The sequence below is a fragment of the Labrus bergylta genome, chromosome 14 (assembly GCF_963930695.1).
Source record: "Labrus bergylta chromosome 14, fLabBer1.1, whole genome shotgun sequence".
In the NCBI taxonomy this organism is placed as follows: domain Eukaryota; kingdom Metazoa; phylum Chordata; class Actinopteri; order Labriformes; family Labridae; genus Labrus; species Labrus bergylta.
In genome coordinates this window covers 19153485-19166732 of record NC_089208.1, presented here as the reverse complement: position 1 = coordinate 19166732, position 13248 = coordinate 19153485, and the positions used below count along the sequence as shown (strand labels likewise).

The window sequence follows — 13248 nt, the reverse complement described above, 5'->3', positions numbered from 1 at the left end:
TGCTTTTTCATTTCCAATCTTGGTGCTCTGCAGTGAAAATGCCATGAAATAGACCCCCAAGTCCGACCCCTGGTGTGATATGGAATAACCTGCAGAGAACATCAACTGCTGAATTTGATGTTCAATGCAGCTTTTTACTGCCTCTCTTCCAGGAAAAAGGGGGTAGGTAAGTGAAAATGTGAATGGTTGCATATTGAGACGCTTGGCACATTCATGCCTTCAAAAATGTGTGTTTGCAAAAATACATGCAAACACACACACGCACACACGTTCATACATGAACACACACACTGTGTTCGGAAGAAGTCTGTGTAAATCCCATATGTGCTTAATCCAGACACTTACAAGAGAGCGTGATTCATCCTCTATTACACTCGACTAATACAGCTGAGAGATGCATAGGGTGCAATCATTTCAGCAGGCGGGAAGCAACAAAATAACACCCATGAATCCTCTTTATGGGGGACTTCACTGAAGAGGGTGTGAAAGGTCAGGAATAAGCGCTTTGTACTTATTAGCCATTAAAACTTGGTGTCCTTTTGCAGTATCCACAATTTGTGTGCTTGTAATTGTTGTGGGTTTCTTTATGAGTGTGCATTACTGTGTCTGTGAATGTGTGCAAAGATAACAGAGGTTTGCATCCGGTTTATGGGAAACATTTCACTGTGGGTTCTTACAGGTCTCAGGCTTATAAACTGTTTATTATGCAGAGCTTACAGTCTTTTCTGCAGATCACATTAGTCTCAGGCTAGTTTCTTTCAGATAGTGGGGCTTGAGGGCGATGATAGTTGAAAGTCCTGTTTTAAAAATCTTCATTCTTAAAGGTATATTGCCTAGAGAAATGTATCCCACTGGTTATCGCTGCAGGATTCAATTTCAAAAAGAATTCCAAGTGGAGTCAGTATCGATGCCCTGTTAGGGTCTTGTTTTGTGTGTGTGTATTTCTTTAACCATACTATATTCAACACTTACCATTGATGCCATTTTCACTGTTTCTGTTACCAAAATGTGCTGGTGTGCTACATTACTATGCATTTCCCTCATTTTGATTTGTAAACCTACCATAATGAACATTTTCACCAATGAAAAGGTAATTAGGTGCAAAGCAAGGTGCAGTCTGTTGCCAATTACTGTGAAAAGTGCTTCTCTGATTTGTAGGTACAAACTTTATGTTGGGTGCGATTATGCTGTACTACTCAAGGCTCATATAATCAGGTGTGTTTTCTAACAGCTGAAATTACTGTACTGTATGAGCTGGAGGCAGTTAGCTAAGAACCACAGCAAGGTTATTTGCACGGCAGGAGGTGGAGGGGTGACTTTCAAAGTATGATTATATGAAACACCAGCTTCTAACAATGAAGTATAACAAATCTAATCAAATCCACCACTCCATGTCTAGGGGATGCAGTAAAACATATTCAAGGTTTGCACCGACCGCTTTGAGATTACGAGAGATCAACTACAACAAAAATGAAATTTACTACATACAAACAGAGTAGCATACTCCTCCTGAAATGTAGGCTGATTTTTGAAGCTGTTTCTACTTTCAACTACTTCTACTTTGTGTGTGTGTGTGTGTGTGTGTGTGTGTGTGTGCGTGTTGAGGGGTGAGGTACATAGTAATTAACAATAGGAGCCATATACTATTCATCCAAAGCCTTAAAAGTGTGTATCATCCTCTGTGTACTGTGAATGCACTTGCTGTAAAAACACACACACACACACACACACACATAGAAAGTGGGAAAGGTGCGCTGACATCACAAAGACAGCAGCTTATTCAAGTGACAAACACAGGGGAGTAAGGAGGGAGCTTTCAGGTTGCTCTCCAAACTAAAATATACAAAAATAAAAACCTTCCCATCTTTGTGTGTTTTGTGCATTTCGTCAAGCCCACTGCAAACCTAAAACAGGGAATACTTTGTAAGACTGCATCTGTTGTGTGGCTTCTGCTGTCTGTCAGTCAGTCAGTCTGTCTGTCTGTCTTACCTTTCTTGTCCCCAAAAAAGAGGGTCTGCTGTGCTGGGTTTGACCACTGGAGGGAGGTGTTGTCATTGTACGCTACACGGCAGGTCATGTTCGCCGTCCCACCCTCTGTCACCGTCATATTCTGAACCAGGGGGTACTGACCGCTGACACCTGCAACGTGACACACACAGGAAATACATGTTAGAGGAGATGAGGCTGTATCGGGAGGTGGGGAAGAGAGAGAAGGATAGCAGAGAAAGCGAGGGAGACAGATGGCACTTTTTGGATTGCTTGATTTGTTAATTAAATTCACTTTATTAATTTTAAAATCCAGTAAAAAAAAAAAAAAGGATGGTTTAAAACTATAACTATGAAGGCGGGCTACAGAAATGATATTTTCTGCCGGCTGGTTATAACGTATGTGACATATAGGCTATAATTTAAAGGCTCAAATCAGCACTTCACCACAAAAATATCACATTTTCATCTCTGTACAAAATGTAACATCTCAATTAAAAACTAATGTTCAGGAAGGATGTATAGCCATAACTCCATGCTAAATTATTCCCCAATAAAGACCACACAGGGGGGGACTTAGCTGACAGTTCTCTGAACCTCAGTGACAAAGGGAAGACCAATTAAAACACATTCATCCCCAATGGACTGTGCATGTGTGGATGAATGTACGTGTCATGCCTTCATCCGCTGAGAGAAACAAGAAAAAGACAAAGTTATATTATTCCGTGTTGTCCAGCAGAGCTAGTTTTCAGCACCACGGACAGCTCCTCAGTAGCTGCCAGCCTGTTTTCAGTACCCTGGACAGCTCTAACTGTTATGGTTTTATGTGTGTTTGCTTTAATGTGTGTGAGAGAAGCTGTAAGCAAGTAAAAAAATAATAACCATAAATCTATCTCTGTCCTCATCCCCAGAGGAAAGGTTTTAAAGACTGTGTAAATAAAGGCTTAGGTAAGAAAGATTATTCATCCACAGCTAACTCTCTCATCTTAAACCACCACCACCCCCCTCAGGACAGGATCATAAACTGAAAAAAAAGAAAGAAAGAGAGAAAGCAAATAAAGAAAAGAAGGAATATTTAGAAATAAGGAGTCCATAAATTCTGTGTGATTCATTTGACACCTTCACGCTAATGCGTTTGATCATATTCAGTAGGCAATTTGGTGTTTTCCTTTCCCCCAGTTAATGACTGCACAGGTAAGATAAACAAACGCTCAAACAGCAGCTTGTCTGCAGGGTGAGCAGGTGAGGCAAGCCACATCACTCACAGCGCCGCGGTGAAGGACGTGTTGAGAGGAGAGAGGATGAGGTGAAGGAGGGGAAGGAGAGGTGCAGAGAGGTAAGTCAAGGAGCACGGGTCATTTCCAGTGTTGATTAAGGCCTCCCGAGGTTAATCATGCGTGCGAGAGATAGAGAGGGAAAGAGGAGGGAAACAGAAGAAAAAATGGATCCCAGCAACGGGAGGCTTGGAATATGTTTTATTCATGAGAGTTTTGCATGAGGCATGATCTGCCAACGATTTACCGTTCTCCTGTGCCCGCCCTCCCTTGCTTTATCACTTCCTCTCTTTAAATCACTTACATTTTCTCATTTTTCCTGCTCACGCAGTCGGGTGACACGCAACCACACTGTGATACATTTCACTTTTTGTGGGCGGCCACAAAGAGAAGTTAATGGTTAACTGCCAAGCCGAAACAGTGGCGATGATTTTTTTTGTGAGTGAAGTTCTGCACAGAGTGACGATATGAGAGTATAATTTCAGTTCATTACTGCAGTAAGATGTGTCACTCTCGAGGGAAATGCTCACTTGTTGTCAGTTCTAAACTCATCCCTGGCAACATAATCTGCTAGTTTGTTCTCCAAATGATATGCTTCTGACGAATGAGAAAACATGACATTTGTGATGGGCAACGTGTCCCTTTGGGGAACATGGATGCTTCTACAATGCATAACCCATCCTGATTTTCACTCAGGGCTATGATACATGAACACAAGACAATGCAATCACATTTAAGTTATAGCACATAAATAAAAAATTTAGTACAAATGTATTTTGAGAAATGTTTCTTATAGTTCTACAATGTCTAAGATTTAAGAAATGAATTGGTGCTATGCAGCAAATCAGGCAGAGCCGATACGAACGCTGATCCAGATCCAGATTCTCTCCAGTACTGTTTCCTCCAATATTACTGTAAATGATGGTACAAATTGGATGATCTGAACTCTGTTCTTCTGTGCAACTCCAACACAGCAAGCAGCTGTAGTGCTAGCAATACCTGTAATGTTACTCATAGCTTCCGTTAAGCAGTTTCATCTTGTTTGTTTTAGGTCGTATTCTCCTTTTAGAATAGCATTCTTCTCTTCTGTTTGTCATTACTGAGTTTTGAAACAGGAGACAATTAGGAGGTTCCCCTACTCTCAAAATCAAACTGACCCATTTTTTTTTACACTGGTAATAAATCACGGAATGAAGCAGCTTTTCTTTGAAATCTGTGTCTTTCCAACGCTCTTAAGCATACACAAAGTGAGAGACGTGTGGAAAATATTTTCCTTAAGGAATTTCTATTTATTTCTAGATCTGTTTATATTAATAAAATTCAGGAGTTGTGTCAGAATGTCTTTAAAATCAACAATTTCACTGTTAAAAGTTTATCACAAAGCACATCTGGGGGGGGACTTTTCATGAATTTGCTTTAAAGTTTACGAAACAGTACACAGACGCTTCACGATATCAAAGCTTCATTTTGCCTTTCTTTTCTCCTCTCTCCAGCGGAATTAGCGCCTACACAGAGTTACAATAGTCCGGGGATCCCTCTTCTTGAACCCTGCGTCAGTGGCTGCTGCTACAAGTCCAGGGGGACTGATAGGGCCGAAGGGGCCACAATGATGGTTCTATTAGAACAGTGCAGAGCTCTGTGCGCCTAATTGGCCGGTAGAGTAGGTTCTCCCCTCTGGCCACCCAGACCTGATTTTAATGTATCTCTTGAGGGAAGGAGGCAGCTGTTCTCTTCTGATTTCCATGTCTATATTTAGGTTCCTTCCCTCACTTCAACTCCTACTTTCTTGCTCCAGCTTTTCCAGTTCACATCCAATCCACTCAATCCCCCACCCCCCTCTCTCCTTCCGTCATATTTCCTCCTCGGGTTGATCCCTGAAGGGTGGCATTTCTACTCTCTTTGTCTCTCATTTTCATATTCTCTCTGTGCTTCTCACTCTTTATCTTGATCCTACCTCCTCTATTGCGCTCAATTGTGCTCTATATCTCATGGAGAGCCGGGTCACTTTAATTGCCCTCTACTTTGACTGACAAGCCAAGGCTAAGCCAGGTCAACAACATCCTCATCTGCACGCCATTACGATATAATGACATAATGAAATTAGCTTTGCTTGATTTAGCCTGAATTGGATAATATATATGTCACCGTAAATGGCTTATTCTATAGGGACTTGATTCATTCGGGATGGTGCAATGTGGTTTACAGCTGCGTCTAAACAAATAGCAAATCATTATTTCCTCTAGAGACACTGAACCAGAGCACATTCTCATACTCTCCTCTCTGCACAGCTGTCTCCCTAGATGAGCTGAATCTTAAGTTTTAATGGGACCACTCCACAGCCTCCCTCCACCAGTGTATGCATCAGCTAATAATCAAGCTGGCTGCAAAGGTTCCCTACAATTATTTGGACTTGTGCCTGTGAACACACAATGTGCTGCATCCAATTAAAAGGAAAAAAAAACAAAACCTAAATATTACATGAAATATGAAGAAATGCGTGCCAGAGTGGACAGTAGAGATATTCAAAATAACACCTTCAAACACACAGTACCAGTTTCCAGAGCTAACTACCACACAAATAACGCAGATAAGACCATCCTGGATGCTCTGTGTCTGCTCTCCGACATGACCTTTCAAGAAAGAGCAGCTGAGTCTACTAACCTTTCTTATTTAGGCATTCAAGGAGCGGAGAAAAAGAGGGAGATGCAGGCAGACAGACGGACAGCCTGGAGCTACTGACCTTTACACCAGGACTGGAGCTCTACTGAGCTCAAGAGCTGTGATGTATGGTCAGGAATACAAGATTACAAAAACAGATAGAGGGAGGCCACAACTCTGATTAGCCGATTCACCTTTTAAGCCAGGTGGGCATTCTTTATGAATGCAGACTGGGGATTTCATTACCATTCATTAAATTTATAGATTTGTTTTCACACTGCAATAATTTCTATGAGTTATGAAATCACCAAAGGAAGAGTGTGCTAAAACAGCTAACCTAAAAGACAGTGTAATGTTGGTAATTATGTACCATTGCTAGTAGGTTTGTGCTTTTTTTCTCTGTTTTATCTCTGTTTATTTCTCCCTATCTTAACTGGTTTCCTTTCAAAAGCCTCCTGTGGACAGGTGTTGAGAACTAGCATGCTTGCTAAAACACTTAAACAATACAGCTGGTTCGTCTAATGTATCTGTGATGTCCATGCCAAATAAAGTCTATTATTATTTAACTTAGGCAAGTAGATGATTTCAATATTAAAACAAAAAGAACGAACACAGACTGATGTGACAAATTGACATCATACTCTAGTTAGCCTTCATTTTGTCTAACAAATAAATTAGGCTAACCTCCTTTGTTTAGCAGTAGCAGTGCTACAGTAAAAGTAGCAGAGCAGTCCATGTAAATACTTGCTGTTGAGTTTATACAAGTGTCAGTAAAAAAACAATCCTAAGCACTAGCACCCTCAAAGACCCTGACACAGAATACAGCAGGAGCTCATGAGGAGGTGTAGAAGATTACATAGGAAGTGACAGCTTTGCCATGACCAGTTAGTGTCTGCTAGGTTACCCAGGTGGATACACAGTTAGACACACAAGCTCCTCATACTGAGTGATTCTTAGTGATTGTCAAGCAGCAAGGAGAGACCGCACAAGGTCAAGAGTTCGATCATCTCAATCACAACTCATCAAGTTGCCATCAATGAACTCTGGCAGAGGGTCCTTGGGCAAAACAAATGTACCAGTTTAAGAGCCCACGCACAAGGTTAAAACTGCCAATGAAAATAGTCAGAGCTACTGTTACTTTCAGGCAGGGATGATTATATTCTTCTGGGTAACAACCCACTTTAGCAGATCATATGGATCACAAAATGTTGTGTTAGCAGCGTTTTGGAGCAGAAGCTACCAAATAAGACGAGTGCATCATTGCTGCACTGCTCTCTCTGAGACTCTCCCTCCCACTGTTACAATTTTCACACAGATTACTCTCTGTTTTTTTCCCCCAGATCATGACAGATATGTCTTCTGCAAGTCAGAGTATTTTGTACTAAAGAAAAAAATGGCATGCATTTTGGAGTTATTGCAGTTGGAATAGGGAGAATATTTTATTCATGTTGCCGACTGTAAAATAAGGGAATATACTGAGAGTTGATTTACCATGTCCTGAGGAAAGATACATATCTAACAAGCTTTGTAGGGGCACTTTTTTTAACTTAAATCTGTTATTTGGGTCAATCTGTACCATGTTTCTTCTTTTCTGTTTTTAAACCTAAAAATTTCACATTTCTACATTTCAAAGATTTTTGTCTTTCTTTTCTTTTCGGATAACATTTCTCCACTCCAAATTGCATTTTGAAACCGACGGATACAAACAGGCATTTATGTAGACTTGCATGTGTTATATATTTCATTTATTGATAGTACTACTCTGCTGGCAGAATAGTTAATAATGCTCGCTTTAATATTTATTTAGTGACCTTTTCAAAGCCAAACTCCATGAGTTAGAATGAAATATATAAATCACATTATTATAATACAAATAGCACAGTGATGGAGATTTCTACATTTCTGCTTCATTCTGTTTGTTTCTCTGAGTGAACTCAATGTTAATTTATGTGTGTGTGTGTGTGTGTGTGTGTGTGTGTGTGTGTGTGTGTGTGTGTGTGTGTGTGTGTGTGTGCGTGCGTGCGTGCATGCGTGCACATTTCCAATCTAAACTTCCCCTTTTGACAGTGATAAGATTCCCGCTGTGAGCAAATTGAATACAACCCCTGCAGAGGGTGGAGCTACCTTTGTATTCAGCTCTGGTGTACAAGCACCTCAGGACAGACATTTCTGATCTGCAGATATGAAATTAATTACCCAGCACCAGAGAGGCTTGCTATGGCAGTGCTGTTGTCATTTACATACAGTAATTAGACTGGGCAGCTGTTGGTGCTGCCATCCCAAACTTGACGCCCAACTTGACCCTTGGAGTCGGATCAACACACCATCACCTCCGTCTACGAGGTGTTGTTTAAGCGTGGAGTGGAGTGACAGAGGGAGGACAAATCATGAGACCCTCAGAGGGAAAAGCGGAAGCATCTTTTTCTCTTGCCGCATCTGGAGGTGTGAACCTTGTCAAAGTAGTGAAAAAACAACCGGGAGAGTTTCTCCTCTGATAGCACCGTCTTTCATGTACAAAGTGTTACAAGACACAAACATGCCAGAGCACACAGCAGTTTCTCCTTCTCAGTTTTGTAGCCGAGGAAAAGCAGCGCAGTAACGGATGAACTTTTTTCTAACGAAGAGCAACTTCTATATAACATCATTTCTAAAGACCCACACACTGACTTCAAATTGGGGACCCAGACAGTGATATCGTTTGCCCAGTATTCCTGCCCTTGATTCAGCCACATCAGTCTAAAGGGCAAAGATGTAAACCTCTGCCCGGTCTCTGTGTGTAAGCTGCCCAAGATCAGACACGCTTGGTCCAGAATGTTCAGCCATCTCGTTTTCCTTTCTGAGCCAAGGGCAGGCAGCTCACGGTTTTTATGTTAGAGGTAAAGCCGGCTTCATAAATACATCATACATCTCTTTCTTCCAGCTGGCAAAAAGCAAGCAGAAGGAGCCGAGAGAAGGGCTGAGTTTTGTACAAATAGGAGTACATATTTTGACACATAAGTGAAAGAAAGAAATAAGGGTGAGAAAACACAACTTGAGCAAGCACAGAAAAAAAAGTGTGTACAGTCAAAGACATTTCCTTTTCTCATTGATTTTCTGAGCAGGCATCATTTAAATAATGCTGCCCTGATTTTTGCATCAAAATTGAGCTAAGTGCATTTCTCTGTGTTCTTCTTTGTGTGTTTTTTTTCCGTGCAGGTGTTGATTGTGGATAGCGCACTGCTTGAGAATGAGCATTGCGATATGCACTTAATGTCATTTTCAGTTAACCCTTTTTAGAATTAGTAAAAACTGAGTGTCGTCTGTTCCAGTTTCAGCTCTACAAGGACACAGAAGGCAAAGCTTTGGCTACGTATCCAGCAGCCCCAAAATATTCCACTCTATTCCCTCTTTCAATATAAGGCCAAGCAATAGCAAAGCAATATTAGAAGTCAGTCACGCTGGCTGGCTTAGTAGGTTTTGTAAATTAAATGTCATAAAAAGCACAAGGTCAGGGAATTCAAAGTTGATGCTATTCAAATTCCAACATTTTCTCAAGCAGAAACGTGCTTAATTTCTCCTTTTTATCCTGCTGCTTTCATCTGCAGTTCATTTCTAATGCTTTCATACAGGGCGAGGGCAGGATGATCCCAGGCAAGGGTGTCATCCATTGGAGAAATCAGACTAATCACAGCTGCCACCAAAAACTCCCTCGCTCCCCGAACCAACATGCCACAGTGTGATTTTTCTAATCTGTGGTGATGTGTTGTCGTATACTTCTCAGTAAAGAGTGAGCTGGGGAAACGCCTCACGCCCCAGGGAGCAGCGGAAAGATTCACTAAGCAAAAATAAAAAAAGAGCTGGTTTTTAAAAAACAGCGCTTAACATTTGGCTTCAGTGTCAGACTTGCCCTTCTTCAAGGATCTTCTACCACAAGTCCCAATCAGGATCCCACAGTGGCAGGACTGACACTAAAGATCTCATCTCAAAGAAACACTAATACTGGTCTAACTCAGCGTGTGAGCATTTTAGGACATTTTTTTAGGAATCTAGATATCTCTTTCTTCCATTTTTATGAGAAGTTTGTTTGTTTTATAACGTGCTCTTTGCAAAAAAAGTGAACAATATTTGCTAAATAAATACATTAATAGATACATTGTGTCTTTCACAATCTTAAACTGCTTATTTACCTTCCCTGAGGCATAGTGGGAACTGTTGATGTACATGGTACTCATTTTCCAAAATGTGAAGTATTATTATCATAAAAAAGTTAAGTCCCTACTATATCAAAGAAAGCTTACACTTCTTTTTTAACCTCCCCCCAAAGCATTATGGGAACAGTAGTTAAAAAAATCACCGAGCAATATAAGACCAGTAATCAAAACAAAACCAACAGGTGTTACTGCGATGGAAGCGGGCATGTGAACTGGTTCAGATATAACTGATTCCAATTTTTCTAATAAACTCCACGACCAGAAACGTGGTAAAGAATACGATACATTTTGAAAAAAGGAGCAGAAAAAAAATCATGAAAAAAAAAATTATGGATAAAAACTGGAAATTCATATTAGTTCAAAGGGCACAGGTTACAGGTGACTTCATACCGTGTGTTCTGCATACACAAACATGTTGTTCAGGTACCGTCTCTTGTGTTTAATGAGGTCTTTTAATCATTTATTTTCAGTTTATTTGTCAGGGAAGATATATGTAGGCATTGTTACATCTAATTAAGTGCAATGGACGTATATAGGACTACTAGCCAAGAATAATTTGCAGCCCTTGTCTCTTTTTGATGCTGATTTGCATTCCACATATGACGGCATAATGTTGTGACATTATCTAATAATAGCTCACACATTGAATCATCCATCAATGTAAAAAAAAAAAAAACAGTAGACGGGAAATTCACCTTTGCTGTTGTTTCCCCCAAAAGAATTATACAAAAAGAGCCCTTAAACAGACACTCAGTACATCAGTCAAAGACATGTTTTTCCCCCTTTTATTTGCACTCACGCTGGTTAGCCGGTGCTTTGAGGTGAACCGAGCCTTTATCTGCCCACTGATCAGCATGAATCTTATCTGGCTTGTTATGTTTTCCTACCAATCGCCTCATTATAACGCTAAGAGGCAGAGGGGAGACATGTGCTTGACTCTGATCTCCACATCCTCTGCTCCAGCCATTAATGTTGGGATGGATTTTCTATACTGTCACAGGGAGATAGAAAAGGATGATAGTCAGGTTGTGACTGCCTTTCAAGCGAGGAGGGGGTCAAGAGTGGATGAGTGGAGATCTAACAATCAAACAAAAGCAGCTGGATGGATGTTGGCCGTGCGGCGTGGCGTTTTAATTGAAATATCACATTCAGACTCAGTAGGAAAAACATCATGAGGTGCAGGGAGGAGAAACATGTGATGTTGATGCTATGACTCCTGCTGAGGAGGAATAGAATAAGAAAGAGAAGGAGGCAGAAAGGGATTTGAAGTATTTAAAGAGGTAGGAACGTTTTGACATGAGCATTATACCCAATCACTCCAAAACAAGCAGCTTTGAAAATGATGAAATTGGCTTCAAGCGCTTGGAATACACTATGGTTGGTGTGCTGCTTAATGTCCAAGCAGCAGTTTTCTCAGAGCAGACCACTGCATTTTCTGCCAGGCAGACAATGATGACAAAAATCACTGAGAAAAGAGTCTCATTTTAAAATCCAGGGCCCTTAAAGAAAGGATAGCCCAGATTCAAAAGTGCTCTTGAACATACAAACAAAAGAAAGAAAGAAATGAAAATGTAAGAGAGTGAGGTGCATATTCCTTGACTTCACTTGGATCAGCTTGTTCAGAGAAACTATAGATTTTCTGGAAACAGAAAGGAAATGAAAAGAGCATTTTCACCTGTTTCATCAGTTGATTAGATTTGTTCTTCTTTGTCTGGATAAGCCGATCTAATGCAATCAAGTCCGTCATAAAGAGTTTTGATTTACGTCTGGGATTAATGGTGAAATATTTAGTCTGCATGTAAAACAGAGGGAAGTACATTTTCATGTCGGTCCTTTCTGCCAGTTGATAAAAGCAGCTTTTAGTTTCTCTCGTTTTGGGCCTGACAAAGCTGTGCATGTTTTCTCTTTGAGTTTTTGTTGAATTTTTCTAAAAAGAAATATGTTACATATGGCTATTTTGGTGTGCATGCTAAAATTGGAATTCCAATGGATTTCAAAGAACAAATCTAGATATTGGTAATTATCTAAGGCCACAGATTATCTTGCTTGTCACAGAGTGTGTCTACATGGACTTGAGTATTCAGGTTAGGAGCCTTATCCTGGTTTTGATCACAATATTCAGGATATGGCGTTTACATGTGCTCAGACAAACCCGGTTATTCATATTCCTGTATATATAATACTAGTACCAAGGTTTCTAATAGCTGCATCTTATTACATTTTACACAAACCATGCCAATTTTGAAATGGGAGAAAAATTAGACTTTATCTTATTGCGGGCATAGCACTATTCAATGCAGCTGTCACAAACCGACGTAAGGCGTATACATTCCATAGTATCTGGTTACCTTTCGGAGTTCTCCAGGTAGTAAAATGGGGGTTTCCCAAAATTGGGATATAATGATTACACACAAAAACAGGATACCTAAAAACCCTGGTCAAAACCGGAATAACCAAGTCCATGTAAACACACTCATAGAGACATCAGTATTAAATGAAGGCTGTTTTATATCCAATAGAAGATCTTGATAGCCTTTATAAATACCTTTTATAACAAAAACTAATAAAGACTTTAAAGCTATCGTTAGACCAATGTTGCATTTTAACAATAACAGAATTCAATATGTGTAAATGCAAATGTTGTCTTCAATCTTATGTCCACCCTTTTTTGACTTATCACATCTGTTCAGGATGTGACTGCATATTGAAAATCTGTGCTTTTGCAATAAGAGATGGTAAACAGAATGAGATTACAGTCGTTGTTGACAAGATTCTTGATTTTGAGCACGTGGCTGAAAGAAAATCATGTTATCTCCTCTCAGAAAAGCACTCTGCCTCTTCTTTCAAAACTCTCTCTGATCTCAAATCTGTCCTCTCTTCCATCCTGCAGACAGAGAATGACGGGGAAGATTTCTATCATTGTAATTTACTGCCACCTTTGCGGAGTCTGGCAGTGGTAAAGGGCAATATAACACAATCAAATCCTTCATTATTAATCTTACGACCTCGGACCGTCCTCTTCAGTGTTTATGACCTGGAATAATTCACTAGCAAAAAAAAAAAAAAAAAAAAAAAAAAATGGCACTAAGATGAGCTTTATGCTGCAGCATTCTCATTTGATAACACAAAGACATTCTGAT

At 40.2% G+C, this 13248-nt stretch overlaps 1 protein-coding gene across 7 annotated transcripts in view; it reads right to left on the bottom strand.

Moving 5' to 3' along the window:
* The window catches only part of cadm2a (cell adhesion molecule 2a), a 221774-nt gene that overhangs the window by 53614 nt on the left and 154912 nt on the right, over positions 1 to 13248 (bottom strand). For all 7 annotated transcript variants that reach the window (XM_065962690.1, XM_020639821.3, XM_065962691.1 and 4 more), the window contains one exon: positions 1990 to 2139. In XM_065962690.1, coding sequence (XP_065818762.1) covers positions 1990 to 2139 — 150 coding nt within the window. The remainder of the gene's footprint in view (positions 1 to 1989; positions 2140 to 13248) is intronic.